The sequence below is a fragment of the Onychostoma macrolepis genome, chromosome 20 (assembly GCF_012432095.1).
Source record: "Onychostoma macrolepis isolate SWU-2019 chromosome 20, ASM1243209v1, whole genome shotgun sequence".
NCBI classification, from domain to species: Eukaryota; Metazoa; Chordata; class Actinopteri; order Cypriniformes; family Cyprinidae; genus Onychostoma; species Onychostoma macrolepis.
In genome coordinates, this window is record NC_081174.1 from 19,342,573 (window position 1) to 19,365,049 (window position 22,477).

The following is a 22,477-nucleotide window of genomic DNA, read 5'->3' on the forward strand; positions in this document are numbered from 1 at the left end:
CTCACCAGAGTAAAAGGCTGGATGCGGAAGGCGGGGTTCGTTGAAATGAACAGCCTGATTCGAGATAGAAGACGCAGGTGGACTAGACACAGTGGGTAGCTGAACAGAATCAGTCTGGAGACGCTGTAGCTGGGTGGTCAGTTCCGAGACCTGAGAGACCAGGACTTGAACTGCGCGATTAGAGGCTGCCATCTGTTCCTCCTGGCGATCCATGCGTGAATTACTGTGAGACAAAAAGTCTCTTAAATCTGTCGTACTCGCTGGATCCATAAAGGTTGGATCGTTCTGTCACGGTACAGAAACTCAAGATCCAATTGCGAGTCAATAATAAGTCTTTATTAGACAACTCCAATAATACAGCCACAGAGGAAGTGCTGATAATCCGGTGAAGCAGAATCTCCAGCTCAGGCAGTGCAAACGCTCCAAATAGTCCACACTTTCCAGGGGGAAAGGAACAGCAACCAGGCAAAGAAAACTCGGGAACTAGAAGGACTGACAGAGAGCGAGACAGGACATGAACAACAACGATCCAACAATACCCCACAAACACGCCAGCCAGATATAGGCAGTGCAGACGAGCAACACCTGTACTGCTCTGATTACCTCGTCAGGTGCACGGTAACTAGGCAACGCTGACAAGCACAACGAGCAGAGCCACACACACACACACACACACACAGAATGAGCACACAGACCCATGAACCATGACAGTTATAGTTACTAGTTACTTCTCACAAATAGTAACTGAGTTAGTAACTGAGTTACATCATTATAAAAGTAACTAATTACCAGGCAAAGTAACTATTGCGTTACTTTAAAAAAAATGTTCAAATGTCAAATAATTTTGGATGCCCCCAATATTAAATATGTTAAATTAAATAAGAATAAATTATTATTAGAAAACATTGTACATTAATTTACACTATTTATCTACTGACACTTATATTATATGATGATAGAACTTTAGTAATTAGAATAACCAAGTATGAATGCATATTTGTCATAAATATAAAACGCACTAAGGATTAATGAGCTACTGGGTTCATGAATATTAATCACGTTGTCTGCGTTCGCTCGAATTGATTTGCTGAAATTAAAACGGACGATAATAGGTGAGCGCCGGCCAGTGAGATTGTCGTTTGCGCATTAGTTCCGCCCACTACCAGAGAAACCGGCAGTTCTTAAAAGCTGAAGAATTCCAAAGGAACTCCGTTATTTTGACAGGAAAATACAACAAAGAATATCGTTTACATGTAGCGCGTCACTTTTGCGTGTTATGAAAGACTCTCTTGCTCTGTATCTTTCTTTGCGTGCGTTTATGTGAGAGAAAGCGACGGCGAGGCGTGCGCCTTCACACTAGAGTTTATGGTACGTCAAATACAGTGGGGCAAAAAAGTATTTAGTCAGCCAACAATTGTGCAAGTTCTCCCACTTAAAAAGATGAGAGAGGCCTGTAATTTTCATCATAGGTATACCTCAACTATGAGAGACAAAATGAGTCATCTGACCATATGACATTCTCCCAATCCTCCCAATAGTCATCATATCTAAATTTTTAAAAAAGTAATTAAAAAAAAGACAGTATTCTGAAAGTTTCTTTTACTACTTTAACAACACCACATTTTAAGTTAAGTTACCTATGATGAAAATTACAGGCCTCTCTCATCTTTTTAAGTGGGAGAACTTGCACAATTGGTGGCTGACTAAATACTTTTTTGCCCCACTGTACAGCTACACTGCGCATCCATTCAGTTGAACTGAAAAATAAAATTCTAATATAATATAGTAACGCCTCATTTTATTGTCAGTAACGGTAACGGCGTTGTAACGGAGGAAACAATAATTTGTTTGATTACTCTTTACTGAAAAAATTACGCCCTTAGTAACGCCGTTTATTTATAACGCCGTTATTCCCATCACTGCTGGGAACACACAGAAAATAAGTCAAAACTCTGTTGTGAAAATACACAACAGTAGTCTTGCTAAAGAATCAGAATCAGAAATACTTTAATAATCCCTGGGGGAAATTATTTTTAAATTATTAACAAACAATGCTCAAAATATCAAAATCAATTGCACTGGCAATAAAATCAAAAATACACTGCTTAACAATGACAATTTGTCCCTCCTCCTCGTCAATTCCCTGCCATCTTCATCACAGTTACTTTATACATTGCATGCCACATAACCGAATTTAGCTAGCTGCTGAACAATATCCTAATTAGCAATTACCATTAGTCTAAAAAACGAAATATAATACAGAAAACACTCGACATGTCAACAAAACATAAACAGAACATCTTTCCAAACACATATCAAGCTTATTTAAACCTCGAAAGCATAAACACTCATTCAAAGTACCTGGAAAAGGGAGATGTAAATAACCATAACCATACGTTCCCGCCTCCTCAGCACGAGCTGACCGATAAATCTAACACACCAAGAGAGGCGGGACTTAAGGCAGAACAGCCAATCATCAGCCGGTCACATTCAAAGCCGGTGTCATGTTTGAGAGGGAGGCAGCCGCAGCGAGCGCAGACACAGAGCGGCCAGAGAAACGGAGGAGCAACTGCTGTAAGGCGTTTGTGCAAAACTGCGGAAAAACTGCAGAAAAAGTGTGGGTGTTGAACCCTCTCACCGGGAAAAGTGATCCCCCACGGGTGCGACGCCCCTGATTTCAACAGCTTATGATGTTTTGGAGTGTGAATTTGGACTTTTTAAATTTTTCATATATATTTATATATTTTTCCTCCCGTTTGGTTGGTAGCCTGGCTCATGAGGTTGAGAGGTCAAGATCATAGGTTAACGTTTTCTTTTCTTCTTTTTTTCCCAAGCATACTGTTACAGGTTAACACTTCCTTTCCATATTTCCAAGTTGTTTATCTCCCAAAATCAAAGTTTATATTTTTGACATGATTGTTACAATTTCAACTTTATTTGCAAGATTTGTTGGTGGTCTTACTGCACATCAGTGATAGGAAGGTGATTATAAAGTCTGGAGTTTTATTTGCTGATTATGGAGTTTTATTTGGTGTAGGTACAAAAACAGTTTTGTGTGAGGAGCAGTAACACTAACATGATGCTTTTTTCAGTAACCACCTGGATTTAATCACAAACATTTTTGATGAACTAAAAGTAACTTGGAGTCATTCGCAATTTTTACTAAAGGCCTAATATAGGCTATATTTTCTTCAATATTTCATTCATTATTAAAATAATATAGCAGGCTATGTATTGTACTATGTTTAATATATTAAGATATAATAAATTATTTTGTTAACACTTTACAATTAGTTAACATTAGTTAACTTGAACTAAGCATGAACAATACTTCTACAGCATTTATTAATCTTAGTTAATGTTAATTTCAGCATTTACTAATGTATTATTAAAATCACAAGTTGTGTTTGTTAACATTAGTTAATGCACTGTGAGCTAACATGAACTGATTGTATTGTTATTAACAAACGTTAACAAAGATGAATAAATACTGTAATACATGTATTGTTCATTGTTTGTTCATGTTAGTTAATACATTAACTAATGTTAACAAATGACACCTTATTGTAAAGTGTTACCATTATTTTGATAGTAACCCCTTTTCATTTCGCTGATCTCAGTTAACTATATATCTCCCTCTGCTGGATAGGTATTGTAACTACACTCTTGTGTTGGATAAAGGCGGTAGGCCTTAATAAAATACTTAAAAAAAATAAATAAATAAAAAACTTTCTATCCCAAATAAATATCACCATTGAAGGTCAAATAAGTGGTTTATACCATTTAAGATTAACGTATAGCACGGTTTGTGAGAACATGATTATGGATGTTCACCAGTTCTTTTCAGTTCACAAACAGCTCTCAAAGCATCTGATATTAGCAACTGTACTTGTTGGAACCTGCCCGTATAAAAATAACCATAACACCACAGATACTACCAAAATACCATTAATTAGTTAATACAGTTACTGCTACTGGAAAATAAAATAAAATAAAATAAAACAACTTAACTTAAAATGTGGTGTTGTTAAAGTAGTAAAAGAAACTTTCAGAATACTGTCTTTTTTTTTAATTACTTTTTTTTTAATTTAGATATGATGACTAATAGAATGTTTTATAATACTGAACAACGTTTTATTGCAGTCACAATAATTGTAGACAATTTTATGTACCCTGGCCTTCATCTTGTCACTAAACAGCTGTATATTACATGATGTTCTTCATTAAAATATAAATAAGATAAAATCTACAAACTTTTTATTTTTATAATCTCATTTTTGTGCATTTTGTCTTTTCATTAGTGGCACAGATAGTTGTCAAATTATTTGTGCAAGTATTTGTAATTTTCAACATTATTAAAGAATAGCCAATTTAATTTTAATTTATTGATTTTTTTCTTTATTAATTTTAAGAGAATTGTGTTATACTATATGTGATGAGTATTCTGCATATTTAGCAATAAATAGTCATAATTATTGAACATTTATTATTTTTGTTCATTTATAGTGTACATCGAAAATAATTGTAATGTAATTGATTAAATTATGCAAATAGTACAATATATATATAAAATAATTTATATATAAATATTACATGCTCGATCAGTTTTCACTTTTATATAAAACACTACGATATGGCTACTTTGTTATATAGGATATTAAGTCCGAGTTATTAATAACATTTTAAAAAAAAATCAGTTTGAATGAGACCTTTTCCTATTTATTTATTTATTTATTTATTTATTTAATTATTTTTTTTGGTATGGAACTTATGTCAAAATAAACATTGCATAATAATATTTCAAGGTTTTTTGTTTGTTTTTTCCTCTTTTCTCTCTCTTTTTAAAATTAATTGTATATATTGAACAATTAACATTCAAAATTATAACAAAATGTTACAAACATGATGTTCACGTTTCCTGGAAGAAAAAAAGAAATAAATAAAAAAGGGGGGTATACATCAATAATCACAATAGAAAAGAGGAGTTTAGTTCTTTGAGCGTGTAGTGTTCATAGTTCTGGTTGCTTTCCGATTTGAAAGACCTTGAAGAGTTTCAAAATAAATCCTCAAATCAACTTTGAAGTTGGAGATACTGTGCTTCCTTTCTGACCATTTACATTTGTGTATTAAAAACGTACCTAATAATATTAGAAGATTTAATATTTCAAGGTTTAGAAGCTCTTGTAGTCGAGCATTTCTACGTCATGCTGCCGGAAGTTCCGGCGGAGCAGGACGGAAGTAGGTACGTGGCTGCTTCAGCTGACATTCTGCACGATGGCGACAGAGGTTCAGAGCGGCGACCTCAACAGTGCAAATTCAAGCCGGCTCGAAGTTTCTATCGACGGTTTGACTTTGAGCCCGGATTCTGAGGGCGAACAGGAGCAGGCCGAGACGCCCGCCGGCCAGACGGCGGAGCAGAGCGCTGGGAACCCTGAGCTGAGCGGCGATGGGGAGGAGGGCGACCCTGCCAACAGCGCTACGATCGAGAGGAAATGGGGCTTTTCTTTAGTCGAGCTCTACTCGCTGGCGCTCAGATTCTTTAAAGGTATTTTATGTCACTATACACGCGTACAGACATTGACTGAACTCAAACATGCATTAGCATTGTCGTCTCTATGTTACATATTGATCTCTCTGTGTTGTTTCGATTTAGCGAGGTCGCTGCTTTCTTTATTAGAGTCCTGTCTTTTTCACTTATCAGTGTTTGGTGAGAAGTTCTGCTTATACAGGTCTTGTAGTTCACTTCAGTGGCAGTGTTCAGGGTTAAGAACCTCTAGAGGAACTGCTCCAACCGGTGACAGCACCACTGTGTGTCATGTGCCTGACTGATGACTTTAAGTCAAAGTGTCTCTATATGAAAGATTGCATAAATATTCAAAATAGACTAGTGGTGTACTCCGTATGTCTCTTTGACAGCAAAACCAGCACTGTAGATTTTGCTCAATAAAATATTTAGTCCTTTCCGCAAGTCAACACCCTCTTAAACAGTGTTTGTGTGTCCATCAGCTCTATAGTCTGTTAAGTGCTGCAGCTCTCTAAGTAATGCACAACTAATGTACCAATCACAATGTTTCAGATACCAGCAGAGCATTAATGTGGCCTGTGTCTATTTCATGATGTTCAAAACATATGTGCACAAAAAAACTCTTCTACACAATTTACTGAAAAATCATGATCAGATTTTCACGATGTTGACATTAGTGACACTGGCAAATTTGCATTAGATGGCATTCTGAACTGGGACTTGGCTTTGTGAGTTGCTGTAAAACTAATAATTAATTAATTATATTAATTTTGAACTAAAATAATTGTAGAACAAAAACAATCAAAATGAAATATTTGCTAAAAAAGATGCATCTCATTTGACCGTTAACCAATCAGAGAACCGTGAACATGTGAAGGTGTTGTTGAATAGTTGAAATATTGATTCAGGGTTTACGTCAAGTAAATATTTAGCGTCTAGAGTGGTTTGGCTGACAAAAATGTTTCGAAATCCTTTTTCTAATTTAATGAGAGCCTGTTGCAATTTTTAATCCTCAGAGAAAGATGGGAAAGCCTTCCATCCGACCTATGAGGATAAACTCCGTCTGGTAGCCCTCCATAAGCAAGTGTTGCTGGGGCCTTACAACCCAGATGCTTCCCCTGAGGTGGGCTTCTTTGATGTGCTGGGAAATGACCGCAGGTAAGCACTGATTTGATCTTTGACCTTGCTGTGCTTCCCTGCTGTTAGAGTCTCACAAGCAACTTTTATATATATATATATATTTTTTTATCTTTTAGCGCTAGTAAAGTGTTGTTCTTGAGCTCATATATATTTTAATGTGTGTGTGTAAATACAGTGTTTAAATGCTATTCATACCTATCCTATAGATGCTATAAAGATACTGTAGTCTACAAGTTTTTTTTAAATATGAATTTTCTTTTTTTTTTTAGTCTGTGATGTTTAGGGATTTTGTTGTGGATATGCAAATGGTATCTGCAATAACAATTGTTACCTTTTCAGAAAGGAATGGGCATCTTTGGGCAACTTGGAGAAGGATGAGGCCATGCTGGAGTTTGTAAAGCTGTTGAACAAATGTTGCAATTTATTTGCACCTTTCGTCGCGTCACACAAGATTGAAAAGGAGGAGCAAGAGAGAAAAAGGTCAGACTTGCAGATAAACATGATTGATTTTTCCTTCTTTATCGATTTTATCTTCTCACTTCGTTAGTATCATGCACATTTAAATTAGGTTTATTTACTATTTTACCCATTATCCATTGGATCTCTTTAGATATAGACTTTCAGAGAGATTCTCCATGCCAGCATAAAATAAAGAATTGGTCTTCATAAATAAAAACCTGAACACTCTCTGTAAACTCACAGATATCTCTTATGTTGTGTATGGTGTCTTGTTTTTCCTGAGAAGGAGGGAGGAAGAGGAACAGCGGCGTAGAGAGGAAGAGGAGCGTGAGCGACTGCGGCAGGAGGAGGAGAGACGCAGACGTGAGGAAGAGGAGAGGCTGAGGAGAGAAGAGGAGGAGAGAAGACAAGTTGAGGAGGAACGATTCCGTGTAGAGCAACAGAAGTGAGTGACACCTGTTGAATTATTCCAGATCTGAAGTAAAACAGGATTGTTTGAAAATGTCTGTTGAAAGACTCAAGGCTGGAATATGTCGCATTACTTTTGTCCAGATTTTTTTTTTTTTCAGCATCAGACTATGATTCTGTCCAGTCGGTGGATTTAGTTTATTTTATACAATATCCTTAAGTCCAAGTCATTTATAAAATTAAAAAAAAATAAAAATCAGACCTTTTCATATTTTGTATATGGTACTTCTGTAATAATAAACATTGCATAATAATATTTCAAGGTTTATCCTCATAGGTTGGGTAATATTTTCATTTTTTTCTGAACGACCTGGTAGTGTGTGATTCTCAGTTGTTTAGTGTATGATGCCCAGTTTTTCTCTGTAACCATATACAAAATCAACAAGCATAAGTTGGCTAGTGTTTTAATATCTGTTCAGATTTTAAGAGTTATGTAGTGTATTCCTGCCTTTTGTAGTAGAGCCCAGGGTTGGGCCGATACCAACATTTTGGCTTCTGCACAATGCCAGTCTCTTTGATACTAAATTTATACCTTAGGCAAAAAATAAACAACCTTGAATGACTGATGAAATTAAACTAGGACTGTCAGCACTTTCAGTCATTTAAAATGAATTTGCAAACTCATGACACGTAAAAATGTGAAAGTCTTTAGCTCCACCTAGAATAATTTTTCAACCACCTGAAATAATGGGTGGTTATTTCAGGTGTCATACACATTATTTAAAATGAATGTCTCATTTAAAAGGGTGAAAAAGCTTTTTGTTTGTACTTTAGTACTGGTACACTATGCAACTGTAATGAGTTGAGCTACGTGCTTGTTTGTGCATATAATGAATTTCTTCTCACTCTCTCTGGTGTGTTAGACAGCAGATCATGGCTGCATTGAATGCGCAGACAGCGGTGCAGTTCCAGCAGTATGCAGCGCAGCAGTACCCCGACAGTCCCGAGCAGCAGCTCATCCTCATTCGACAGCTGCAGGAGCAGCACTATCAGCAGTACATGCAGCAGCTGTATCAGGTGCAACTCGCTCAGCAGCAGGTGTGAGCCCTCGATTCATTCTCCCAGCACTGCCCATACCACCCATGTCTGCAATGCTTTTGTGGTGCATGACTGCTTTTTGAAAAACTACAATACTGTTCAAAAGTAAAAGTTTAGAGCCGTTGCAATTTTTTTAGAAGAAATAAATACATTTATTAGGCAAGGATGAATTAAAGTGACAGTAAAAACTTAAAAAAATTTTTTTTTTTTTTTTTTTTTAAACAAAATATTTCAATTTCAAATTAATATTGTTCTTTTGGTCCTTCTAATAGTCAAAGAATCCTGAAAAAGCACTGTTTCTGACAAGATATTTAGCAGCACTTTTTTTCAACGTTGATATTAATAAGAAATGTATCTTGAGCTGCAAATTATCAAATATTATAATGAAGGATCATGTGACATTGAAGAATGGAGTTATGGCTGCTGAAAATTCAGCATTGCCATCACAGGAATAAATTGCATTTTAAAATATATTAAAATGTAGAACAAAAAAAATGATAAAAAGATATTTCACAGTATTACTGTTTTTACTGTATTTTTGATCAAATAAATGCAGCTTTGGTAAACATAAGAGACTTTCTTCAAAAACATTTCTTCGTGACCTCAGTCTTTTGAATGGTAGTGTATATGTGCTCAGCTTCATTTAATATGGAAAGTGTTTCTTCTCTATTTTCATAGTTGATAAGCCTGTTCATATTGCTATGCACCATTATGTAATTGTCACATTTTATTATTATTCAGATTCAGAACAGACCTGTATGCAACCCACCAGTTAATAATGACCGGTATAAAGAACAAAACTGCATTGGTTGGATTTGGTTTGCAGGTGTGCAGTAACCAAGTAGATTATTGAATGTGTTTTACACACCTGTCACTGAAAGCTAAACAGGTTTTATTGTCATGTAATGGACTTTGACTCACTGATGCAATGAATTTTTTTTCTGTGTACATTTCCCTGAGTGCTGCTGTGTTCATTTAATTCACATCTTGGTCCAGCTTGTAGATTTCCATCTGAGCTTCTAAGCTTGACAAGTGGTGTTTTAATTGATAATTTAAAAGGAGGCTGGTTTTTCCAATTTCTGTAATGTAATTTAGCATAATTCTGGACTGTATGTTTTCTTTTTTTTTTTTGTTACAGTTGTGATGCCAATGTTTTCACTGTTCTCTCTAGGCTGCCCTGCAGAAACAGCAGGAGGATGCTATAGTGCTGTCTACATTAGAGGCCAGTGAGGTGTCAGCGCCTTCTGCTGGAGAGGAGGCTCCCTCACTGAACGGCCAGGCAGAGTCCACTACTGACAGCTTAGAACGAGAGCCGGACTTGGAGCCTGCAGACGAGGTCACTGAGAATGGACCCACAGGTGAGTTTGCGTATTTAACTGCTGTTAATGTCAACTTAAAATCAAACAGACAAAATTTTCTCTCAGAATCCCATTGAAAAAAAGCCTACTGTACCTGATATATATCCATATTAATCTATCAAATTAAATTAAATCGAGATCTGAATATAAAGGTTGTGAATTGAAATCAAATCAAGTGAAACCGAGTTTGTTAATTTAAAAAGACACATTCTCTAATATATACCATATTCCTGGTTCTCAGACTCTCCCCCTGTAATAGCAGCCCCCTCCATGTGGACCAGGCCACAGATAAAAGACTTTAAAGAGAAGATCCGTCAGGATGTGGACTCTGTGATCACGGTGGGCCGGGGGGAAGTGGTGACCGTCCGGGTTCCCACCCACGAGGAGGGCTCCTATCTCTTCTGGGAGTTTGCCACTGACTATTACGACATTGGCTTTGGAGTCTTCTTTGAATGGACTGACTCTACTAACGCATCGGTCAGCGTGCATGTCAGCGAGTCTAGTGACGAAGACGAGGATGAAGAAGGTGAGGAACGAATGCGTTGATTCTTTGGTACAATATTATTGACTAATATTGGATATTTAATTTCTTCTGGGTTTTTTTTCCATTTCGATTACCGGTACTTACTTTACCCATGTAATGCTCACATTTAAATCTCAAATCTCATTTACATATTGTATATTATAATGTTGCACTTGTAATATTTAAAACAATTTTATTTTTTTTAGTGTTTTATTTTTTATTTAGACAATTTGTATAGAATTTTAGTATCAGTCATAAAATGAAAATAGTGATTTATTGGTATTAAACAGAATTTTAAAAACAGTTTTCTGACAAAGGAAAAGCTCAAGGGTTTAACTCTTGCAAGTGAAATTAAGCCATAAGTATTGTAGTTTTACTGTTGTATAGTAAAATAATTAATGTACTGAAAAATGAAAAAAAAAAAATATATATATATTATAGTGCAGTTGTGTATAAATATTAGGGATGCACAATATTTATCGGACCGATAAATTATCGACCGATGTGGTTGAAAATGACATCATAAATAAATGAAATCTATAGTGAAAACTAGATCCGATAAAGTACGCTTGCTGGTAAATCAATCAATCAGTCTGATTTATCTGAGAGTCATCCACTTTACGAGTACAAGTGACTGCAGCTTTAAACTACAGTGACTCTCAGCTTGTGTTGCGTTCATTACGTCATCATTTGTGAACATGTCTTCGCCGGTCTGGAAGTTTTTTCCGGTGGCAGAGGTGGACAATACCATTGCTATTTGCAACGCATGTTGAGCAAGGATTCCGAGAGGAGGAAAAAAGGTTTTAACACCAACAAATCTTATATCTCACTTGAAAGGTCATCATTGCGGTGATGCTGTATTAAAAGAAAATAATAATTAGGGACTTTAAGCAGCCTCCACTGCTGGAACTGCAACGGCATTCCAACGTCATATTGCGCATTCGCGACTTCAGCTGCTACTTTGTGGCATTCTACTGTAACCGTCTACTAGCGGAGAACATCTGCTTTGCCGTAGTCGTTACAACGTGACAGTTTATGTAGTTAAATGTTGCGTTTTATGGTATATACCATTTAATTCCATCAGTATACGATTCTACTATTAGTCTTTCATTTAATCTGTGTTGATTGTTTTAAATTTAAGCTAATTTTAACGATTTTTTTTCGTTTGTACAAAGATATGTCTGCTGTTAGCAACAGCACGTCAGGTAGCACTGAGACTAAAGATATGCGAAGAGAACAATGTAATTATTGCCTAAACATCCTCCTCATAATCCATCATTTGTATTTAAATAAATGACTGAATGCCGCGTTGCGCCGTCTTGTTTGGGTTGCTTAATGATTTTTATGTTCTCGGCTACGGCGGTGTAACATCTTACTTCCGGTCAACGTAGCCGTTCCATTCGCAGCTGTTGCTTAAAGTCCCTATATAACTTCCTCATCCTCATCCTCACTAAAAAGGTTGAGTAGACGCATTTCTTTATGCGTGAAATATTTGAATATAAAATTGTTGTTAATGAGTTGTTAATTGCAGATAAACCATAGTTCTGTCATAGTTCTGTTAAACCATTTCTGTTACTAAGTATTGTGGTGCCTTACATAAAAAATAAAAACATTTGAAGAGTCAGGACTGATGTTTGCTATTATAGTTAGGTCAGAGCTACTAAAATATCAGTTTCATCAGTGCATCTTAGATTTTGTATTCTCCTGGGTGCAGATTATATGAAAATTATAATATAAAAATGTGAATTTATCGGTTATCGGTATCGGTTAAAATTTTTCATATCGTGCATCCTTAATAAATATAATATATATTTGGCTTATTATAATTATGTAATCCGAGTCAGCTATTTGACCTGAAGATTCGAAGACATCAGGGAATTCAAATGTAAAATAACTTAGGAATTTCATTTGTGCTGTAAATTGTAATTTTTTACATATTTTGACAAAATAGTTTAGAATTTTAATATCAGCCATTTATTGGATATTGGCCATAAAAAGAAAATAATTTCCAGCTTATTTTAATATCAATGGGCCTCATTCATGAAACTTGCGTAAATATGAGTAAATTCTGGGTAATTTGCACGTAAAACAGACCTTCCCGAAAACTCTCCTCCGGATTCACAAACGCTTTGTAAACGTCCGATTTGATAGTTAAACATATGTATGTTAATGAATTCCAATCATTCGTAAATAGGGCGCTCGTGCACAATCTTTCACAATTAACATAATCCCCGACTATGAATTACAGCTACGCAAATTGCGTGTCCAAGAACGCAGTGGAATATTCTGGTCTACTTTCTCAGGTTTGACTCCAGTATATTGCATAAATGCAAAAAAGACTAATAAGCCATATGCCTAACAATAAATATTCAATAACGTGTGTCCACCAAAGAGTTTTTAGCCAACTGAAAAAATGTCAGGCGCTCTTCTTAAAACGACCAGCTGGTGGTGCTTGAAAACACAGTGGCACAGCGTTTTTCCAGCTGAGACGCTTTAGTTGCTATGATTTGGAATATCCACGGTGGCAACGTATTACTAGTGTCTCATTTTTATGAATTTTGCTAAAGGAACTAGTAATATTGACTTCTCCATTGTTGTAGGCAGTTGTACAAGTAGGACGGTTGGTCGCTATTTGTCCCCCCCCGTCCTCTATTTACAGCTGGGTAAATAGTGACAGTGGCGAGCGACATTTTCATGAATTTGAAAGTTGACGTCAGAACGGCTTTATGAACGATTCGCACACAAATTCGTTCTGCTCATGTTTCATGAATGAGACCCAATGAATTTTTAAATTGTGGAAATCAAAAGGCTACTTTTGATTAAAAAAAAATTCAGTTGATTTAATGTTTAGATAGTTAGATTGTTTGAATTAAGTTTCTGTTACGTTTTCTGTAAATATATTTTGTAGATTTAAGTCCTGTTCTTTTTCTCTCAGGTGAAGGCCAGCCTGAAGAGGAGAAAGCCAAGAAAGAGGCTGGGAAACCGCAGGTGGATGAGATAGTGCCGGTGTACCGGCGGGACTGTCATGAAGAGGTGTACGCTGGGAGTCACCAGTATCCTGGCCGTGGTATATACTTGCTCAAGTTTGACAACTCCTACTCGCTCTGGAGGTCTAAAACAGTCTACTACAGAGTATATTACACCAGATAAGCCTGGAGTCAAGACTGTGGGACAGGAATATGTGCGTGTATGTTAAGAGATAGATGGAAAGAGAGAGAGATCAAAAATAAAGAAATTTATGGGATGTCCACTACCGGGGAAGGGACAAAGAGATTTAACATGAGTGTGTGTGTGTGTGTGTGTTTCGATGTGTATGCAAACTGTATGAGTGTGTCTGTCATGCTGTTTGAGTCCAGGAGGAATGGGCCATGTGCTTGGCACCTCTGTTTTGCACTCTAAAAGATGTACTCTATGATTTTGTGCTTGATATTCTAACTTCAGCCTCCATCTTCTAATGTCATCCAAAGAGGTGCAGGATAAATTAGTGTGTCCTCATTAAAACGGCCTACAAACGACATGTTTAGATAATAAACAACGGAGCAAACACTAACACGCCTTTCTCCTGGAGTACTTCCTTATTTAGGTCAACACTGAGTAAATCAGCCAATGGAGTGCATCTGTACTCATGTTTTCCTCCTATCAGCACACAGAACTGAAGCATCGGTGAGTGTGAGATAAAACGAATGGAAAGGACTTTTCTAACAATGCAAAGGTGGATCTGGAGGCCTTTACGTGAGAAGATTTTGCAACATTTTATAAATCAGATGGATTGTGTCTAAAACATTTAATATTTATTAATCTCTGTGGTAGAGTAGGGTCATGTTTGTGTCTGTAAGTCCTATAACATTTATCCCATCTCTCCATCATTCGCTTCTCTGCTTCCACAGAGCCCCAGATTTATTGTCTGTGTTCGTTTTTTGTATCTTCGGTTTGTTTTGCATATGTCATCAATGCGAGATTTATCAGTATTGACTTTTAATGTGGCACAGCTAGTAGTTTGAAATAGGCTTGCCTTTCAGTTCGGTCATTTCTTGGTTGCTTTATGCATGTAGTTACAAACAGCCATGTAAGAACTTCAAACTTAATGTATATTGATTTAAATTTCTACTCGTCACTCTTATACTTGGTTCTCTATGGCAGAAATAACAAGCATCTCTCATTGTCATTATATTATTAATGAAGTGTTTGTATAGCTGATTGAGACTAACTATCAAAAGCTGCATCTGAGTTGCTGATTAACTTTTTCTGTTATTTATTGGACTGACAGTGCATTGAAGATTATTACAGTGAAGTTCCTAAGGATTTGCAGACTTCTTTTCTTCAAAAATATCTGCTCTAGTCACTCTGGATTCGTCACTGGCTGTGTCGTTGAGTAAAATGTGTCGCGTTCATGATTGTATGTCAAAGACGCCTGTGTAATGCAGGTCACTGCTATCCAACTGTGATCAAACATCGTCCATATATACAGATGCAGATGCTGTTACACTGTGTTCACATGATGAATAAAGCAGTGTGTTGGAGTGTTAAGAGCTGTGATGATTCAGTGTTCATAGAGACTGTCGTGATAAAGCTGTCCAAAGACTACATTAATGTCACATGTACAGTTGATTGGTTACAAAAGTTCCTGTGTTTATTCCTTCCATGTATTTTTCTTTTTCACTTTTTGTAATGCTGACTTCAGGCCTCTGTGTAGTGAAAGTGTAACGTTTGGCATGATACTAAACGTACAGCTTTTGGGGAAAAGACAACAAGCAATAGGGTAACTGATCTGAAAATTGTCTTCATATTTAAAGTGGAAACTCCAGTAATTTTTCTGACCATAAAGGCATGAAGAAGTGTTTTTGTATTGGTTTCGCTAGTGTGATCTGATCTGTATGCATTCGAGGATGAGTGTCCTGTATATTTGATTAAACTTGCGTTCCTCTGTATGTACCTCCTGATTCTTTTCTGATACCCTTCCAGTCTTGTGCATGTTTTACATACTCAGACAATGTGTTACAATACCCGTTCACTAATTCCTGAGAAATGTGGTAAAACATGTTCATTCTACTATGTGCAACTTTTTTTTCTTTTTTTTTTTTAATAGCAAAATTTCCATTGAAACTCCTGTTACTAAAATATTTTAACACAAATGTGCCCTTTCACTTAATTATGTAAACATTTATTTTCATGCACAAACTTTAAAAGCACCTAACCTCGCACTGTTTTATATAGATAACATGTATTTTATTTATTCATTTTTTTAATCATCCATTACACAAATTTTAATTAACTTATTTTTGGCCTGATGATTCAATAGATGGTGCTGCATTTTTATAACTATTTGACACATTATTTTAAATGTTTTATGCTGTTGGCCCATATTGACAGGAAAGAAAACTACATTTTGTTAAATAAATGCATACATTAAAGAAGCAATACATTTCACCCAAATAAAAGTCAGCATCATTAAAGAAAAATCCAGTCAGTACATTTCGTTATGTTCATTAATGAATCTGCATTTACAAACAAAGGCTATTATAATGGTATCCTGGAGCAGTTTGTGACTCGTCACTGTAGTCCTGTCAGCCACAGGTCATGATTTCCCTATGCAAAAGGAAGTTTCAGCAGGCTCAATGTTAACAGGAAAATGAGTACTATCACTCCCATCCAGAAATGCAGCCTCAGCTGGTTCCATTGCCACAACAAACAATAGTCCACTTCCTTAACACTTCAGCAGAACACACACACACAAAAAAAAAACATATCTGATCCTTCCTGGCACTCTGGGCTTGTTTTTAAGAGCATACTACACCTGCAGCCGCAAGATGGAGCTATAGTGTAGATATGAAACATGGGCATTTCTAAACATCAGCTTTTGTTCCTTTCACAAGCAAAATAGACTGGTTATACATTGACTGTTTGTTTTATTTTATTATGTAATTTTTATTTCGACAGGATCTACATCAGTAGATTAAAATAATATTTAATAATATTTTTTTTTTATTCCAAAAGTTTTAAGAACGAATTTACTACTGTAAATAAACTACTTCATACTTAAGCTACTGTACTATTGAACTGTAGTTCTGAAGTGCTGTAAATGTTAAAGGATATAAACTGTCTGTTTATATCTTGATATTTACCGTTTATTTTAGCACTTTGATTTATTAAAACGTATTTTTAACTTATAAGTCATGCCGAACATATGATTATTGTCTTTAAACACACAGAAAATCTTTTCTTTTACGTTTTATTTAATTAATTTTTTTTTTCTTTTGAAAATGCTTGAAATTAATTTTTCAACATTTTTTCTGACATTGAATAAACAATAAAATAACTATGGTATTTAAAATATAAATACTAATAAAAAGAAACGTTACTCAGTATTATTAAAATGCCCTGTAGATACCTGAAAATGAAATCAAGACCCTCGAAGTCCGTGAGAACCGTCCCGGGTTTTCCATGCAGCAGGCGCTAAGGGCAGGTAACATCTCCCTCACAGCGCTGTGGATTCGCCAATCCAGTTCCAGCTCCAGTTCCTACAGGTGGTTGGGAAGCCTCTCCGTGTTTTCCCATATACTTTCTCTTCACGTTTTCGGTTCGACTCTCTGCTTTCAAACTCATGTTCCCCGATGCTCCCGAACACCAGCGGCAACGTCCCAAACTGCTTCTGCATCTTTCAAAAAATTATGGCGGGACCTTTTGTAAGCAGACCTTCTTCTCACGGCAACTTCTGGGATACATCGTTTGGATTTTAAATCCCCTCAACCCGATGCTCATCTCAAATTTAAACGCGATTTAAAATGCCATTCCCCAAGAGAACCGTTGAGCCTGAGCTGGTGAACAGGTTGAGAGGGAGCGGAGGCTCCGAGAAGAGCTTCACGACGCCGGACGGTCGCCGAGTGCGCAAACCTGTTTTGTTCTCTTCTTTGGAAGAAGTTTGTTGTCATACGCTCACCAGCATCCTACATCAACTGTCCGATCTATCGCGGCATGCCAGTGACATATTCCTGGGAATTGAGACTCAGGCTGTGTTGGTCACGCAAAGGACATCAACTATTCAAGTGCGTTTGGAGAGATTACAGCTCAACGTGTGCAAATTTGATCACAAAACCGTTAAAATACGTAAGTTTAAAGTCTCAATCTCGTATTTGTTGCCTACTTTAGTGTTTAATACTTTTATGAACAAGTCGATAACAAACATATAGCAGCTCATCAGTTAATAATGAACATAAAACTTGATTCATATCATATACAGTATGTCAATATTTCAGGATTTGTTGAGCTCTGACACAAAGTATACTTGTTAATGACTTATTGATGAAAGTTAGAAGCTGTTACGCGATTACTGAGTCTGAAGAAGACATATATGTAATAGCAGCCATTGAAAGCTAAATGTAAGTTTGAAAGGCTGCACTCAGAATGAACTATGGATTGGGTCCGCGAGACAAAAGGCGGGTGTGAATGTTATGGGACAAGCACATGGCGTTATGTTGGTGTAATGATTTGAGGTGAAGAGAATGCAGTTTTCCTTAAGGGTCGAAGATCTGTCAGACGTGATAGATCTGCTTTAACGTACCATCTGCGCCCACCGACACCCCTACAGCAGAAACCCCCTCCAGGATACCTTCATTAGGATGCATACAGATATATGCACTTCTAAGGTTTATATGTATCTTAAAAGTTTTTTTTCAAGAAATATGCTTAAATTGAATGTTAATTGATCAAAAGTGATAGTAAGGACATTAATAACAATGTTACAAAATATTTGATGTTCTCATGAAATTTCTATTCAGCAAAGTATCCAGAAAAAAATCTAAATAATAAGCAGAACAACTGTTTTTAACGTTTAAGAAATGTCTTGAGCACCAAGTCAGCACATTAGAATGTTTTCTGAAGGATCATGTAGCTAACACTGAAGACAAGAGTATTGATGCTGAAAATTCAGCTTTAAATATAAAAAAATATATATTTTACTTTTCACAATATTGCCGAGCATAACATTTTTCTTCAGAAACATACATTTTCCCAAGCCCAAACTTTTGAATGATAGTATATATTCATGGAAAAGTGCAGTATACATGAGCAAACAGGCCATTTTTTTCTACTTTTTTGCTGTCATACAATAGGTTTTATATAAGTTATGTGGTAGCACTTAGCACTTTATTTTAAGGTGTCCTTGTTACACATGTTACATGTACGTACTATTATAATAACAATTAATTATGCATAATTGCATGCAAGTAATCCTAAGCTCAATAGTAAGTACATGTATTTAATTAATATTGTATATATATTTATAGTGTAAACTGGTATGTTACCATCCACTGTCTAATAGAAGAGGGTTGTGTTCAGTGGTACAGCAAGTGTTGCAAATAACACGAGTCACCAGTGAAGGTGAATAAAGGTTCCCATGGGGAGAGCTCTTCTTTGGATGTCCTGCCCTTAAGACAATACCATGTAACAATACACAGGATGTGTGATTTAAGACAGTCTCATGCCAATCTTAAACATTTCACAATTTGGGGAACTGTTTGAGAATTCGTGTGAATGCATACAATCTCATTTTAACATTTTTTAATGATAAGCTTACACTCCATTAGAGTTAGATTTAGGGGTGGACCTTCATGGTGGCATTTTACCTACAGTATGTTTTTGCGCATATCAGATGGTACAAATTTATATAAAGTCACAAACTAGTACTGTAATTACAAATGCTCATGCGGGTTGGAATTGATAGCAGTCACATAGTGACATTGTCACTTTGTGTTAAATAAGAATTGAAAATATTGAGTAAATTTGTTTTAATATGAATTCTGTGTCATATTTCTTGCAAATTTCAGACAGATGTTTCCAAATGAGTATCAGGTTGTGTGTGAGAATTTGTCACCACACCTATATTCAGGTTGCATTTTTTTGTAAGTAAAAATATAAGGTCTTAGTCTTTAAAAAATACTGAGTTATATGATCTTTTAAGTACATCCCTGATATAAGGAAGAGAAAGAGGATGAGTTAATAGCATAAAGGCTTGTTTGTGTTCTCTGCACCTCAGTTAGTTTATAATGCCAGATTTGGTTAACCTGAATTGATTCATTTCTTGTTCTTTGTGTCTTAATGTCTTGTTTATCCTGCTAATAGTTTCAGACGGGAAGGAGTTAGACTTTGACTCATTACTACTGTTTGTCAGTGCTTAACCATGCCCAGGGACTGTCATGTTGGGCTGGATTGTGACTTCAAGTTAATCAGAAATGTGCTATTGTTTTCATATACTTTAGGCTAAAGCTGATATAGGACTGGACCAGCTTTGTAATCCTTAAGTAAAACATGTCATTATAAATGAAGACTTTTTTTGTTAAAGGTCAGAGGTCAAAGTATGTGTTTGCTTATAGCTTAACTTGAAGGTGTTAGGTCAAGGTCAACTACTGTTAACACCTGATGATGAATCAAACTGGCGATCCTAAGTTCCTTCATTTTTCCAGACTGCGTTAGAAACCGTTTTATAGGTTAATGAGTATGCATACAATTAGCATTTTAATTGCCCCTTTTATATAAAGCAAAATACAATACAGTCTTTAAATGAACAGTCACAAGCTTAACCTACAAGCTACTGGTTACCAGCCCAAATTGTCTTAACCACTTGAAGTCAGTTCAATAATAGTCTGGCTCACAACGTGATTTACAGCCTTTTATGGAAGATGCAGTTCTGTTAGAGTACTAATACATTGTTTTATTACTGTAACACTGTCAGTTTCCAAGCACATACAAACACACACAATCTCCTTCTGAGCTGTGGAATTTCTGTCAGTCTTCTTTGGATATTTTTAGCATGCGTATGTCTGCTCCACTCAGTCTTTTTCTAGGTCCGCTGCTTGACTTTGTTTTGCATATGATGGTCTGAAGGGGTGGAGCTGATCACACAAACAATAGTGCTCTAGTTCGCTATCTTAGTTTATCAGTAAGTAAATGATCACACCAGTATGTTTAGAGATCAGGCGATTGCTGTGTTCTCTAATTGTCTATGTTTACACTACAAACCTCAGAGGTCTAATTAGGACTCATTTAGCTGTGGTTGTTATCGTTGTTGTCTGGTTTCAATGTCAGTGTGTTTGCGCATTTATATAAACAGCTAAAGTGCATGTTCTGTGAGCATTTTTGTTAGTTAAGTGATAAAAATAATCACAGCTTAGGGGTCATAATTCCTTGTTTTTCTCGTGATCAGGAGTACCTTTTTTCTACTTCTCTTTCTTGCATTTGCTCTCTTTGTTTGGTGTGTTTTGTATGCATGGACTCAGAAGGGATTTCTGGGTCCAAGTCCAACCCAAATCCAAAGCCAGACCCAGGGAAAATCGTCACCTTTGACCTCCGGAGCACTCGGCATGGGAAAACAGCAAAACTATTCTTTCATTCCCTGACCACCAGACCTCAGCCCCTGATGTATGCAGCAGTGGCTGGTTACACACACACATGAACTCAGTGTGCCTACAGCCTACATTCATTGAGACTCACTTATACAGCCTCAAATGTACATCAGCTGTTGGGCCAAACTATTCCCAAAAGCCTGGTCAGCCAATCACCAAATGAACTGATTCCCATTAAATTGCGACTTTTTAATCTCACAATTAATAATTTTTTCCCCCACAATTCTGAATTTGTATCTCAAAATTCTCTCTTTTCTTTCAGAATTGATAGATGTTAACTGGCAATTGTTTAAAACACAATTTTGAGATTAAAAAGTCTGAACTGTGAGATATAAACCTGTGATTTAGAGGAAATAAGTTAGAATTGTGAGATGAAAATCGCAGTTACCTTTTATTTTTGGCAACAACAAAAAAATACAAGGTGTACACTCAGAATTTAGAAAAAAATATAATAATTGCGAGACATAAACTCAGAATTGAAATATGTCAATTTAGAATTATGAGAAATAAAGTCAGAATTCTGAGTTTATATTTCACAATTATGACTTTTTCCCTCTGAATCGTAAGAAAAAGGTATGAATTGTGAGACAAAAAGAAAAGCTGCAATTACTTTTTTCTTTATCCCATGTCAGAAACTGGCTTTGAGAGTATCATATTGGAAATTGAGTCATATAATATTATTATTATTAGCTGTCAGTATTAGATTTTTAATTGTGCTCCCCATTTCCTCTTTTTAATTTTTGATTAATTTTTTCCATCATCTAATGCTCACTTCAAGTGAATCTTTATAATAATGTAATAACTGTAGAATGTAATCTTTAGCAAACTCAAAATTAAAATCCATTTTTTTCATACTGTGCATGATATCACTTAAAATGATTGATTTTAGTTTTTGTTGTTTTATTTTAAAATTATTTATTTATAGTATATGTAGATAGTGTAGATGGTCATAATAACATGAAAATAATGAAACTGATATTACAGAATTGTCAATATCAATTCTTTTTTTTTTTTGCTTGAGATTTAGGAAATAGTCCAGAAAGAGTACAGTACAGTAGTCAGCCAGTGAACTTAAACCTGCAAAGCCTGATGTCCATTTAAAATGTTTTAGTTGCATTTCTTTCTTTGCTCATCCCTTTGAAACAGGAAATCTACCCGTATAAGTGCTGGGATTTTAAGCTTGCAAAAGCCATGAGGATTAAAGTCAGATAATGTCAGGCCTGGACATGTGAAAGTATGATTGACTCTTTCTGCTTGTAAATGGGACATTTTTCCCAGCATGAGGCCCTCTCACATGTGTATGAGTGGCCTTATAGGGCATTAGTGTCGTAATAGTATTTACAACACTGATGAAACATCTACAGGTTTTTTTTTTGTTTGTTTTTTTTTGATGATGATGATAATGATGCCTGGCTAATACAGCATATTAGCGCGCAAAGCCAATGTGTGCAAACAGCCACAGAGCAAACCCTGCAACATTGCTTTATTAGTTCATCCCCACCAGCACTCCAAAAATGTATCTCTGTTCAGGCACAGCTAGTAAAGCATGTCCAGAGGGCAGGGTATGTAT

At 36.0% G+C, this 22,477-nt stretch overlaps 2 protein-coding genes across 4 annotated transcripts in view; both read left to right on the forward strand.

The window, feature by feature from the left end:
* The first annotated feature begins 5,179 nt into the window (after positions 1–5,179).
* Positions 5,180–15,442, forward strand: acbd3 (acyl-Coenzyme A binding domain containing 3). 3 transcript variants are annotated; one of them, XM_058755081.1, is made up of 8 exons: positions 5,180–5,545; positions 6,541–6,682; positions 7,004–7,144; positions 7,410–7,568; positions 8,455–8,629; positions 9,801–9,987; positions 10,247–10,513; positions 13,446–15,442. In XM_058755081.1, exons 1-8 carry the CDS (start codon positions 5,275–5,277, stop codon positions 13,658–13,660), a joined length of 1,557 nt encoding a protein of 518 aa, XP_058611064.1. In that variant the 5' UTR covers positions 5,180–5,274; the 3' UTR covers positions 13,661–15,442. The 3 variants fall into 3 exon arrangements, with proteins under 3 accessions (XP_058611064.1, XP_058611065.1, XP_058611063.1); XM_058755082.1 differs by having other exon boundaries at positions 10,250–10,513; XM_058755080.1 differs by having other exon boundaries at positions 5,181–5,545; positions 10,229–10,513.
* Positions 15,443–16,891: 1,449 nt separating this feature from the next.
* Positions 16,892–22,477, forward strand: part of nhsl1b (NHS-like 1b) — a 93,063-nt gene continuing 87,477 nt past the window's right edge. The window contains exon 1 of the mRNA XM_058755073.1: positions 16,892–17,614. Within this exon, the coding sequence (XP_058611056.1) occupies positions 17,293–17,614 (322 nt within the window). The 5' untranslated portion in view covers positions 16,892–17,292. The remainder of the gene's footprint in view (positions 17,615–22,477) is intronic.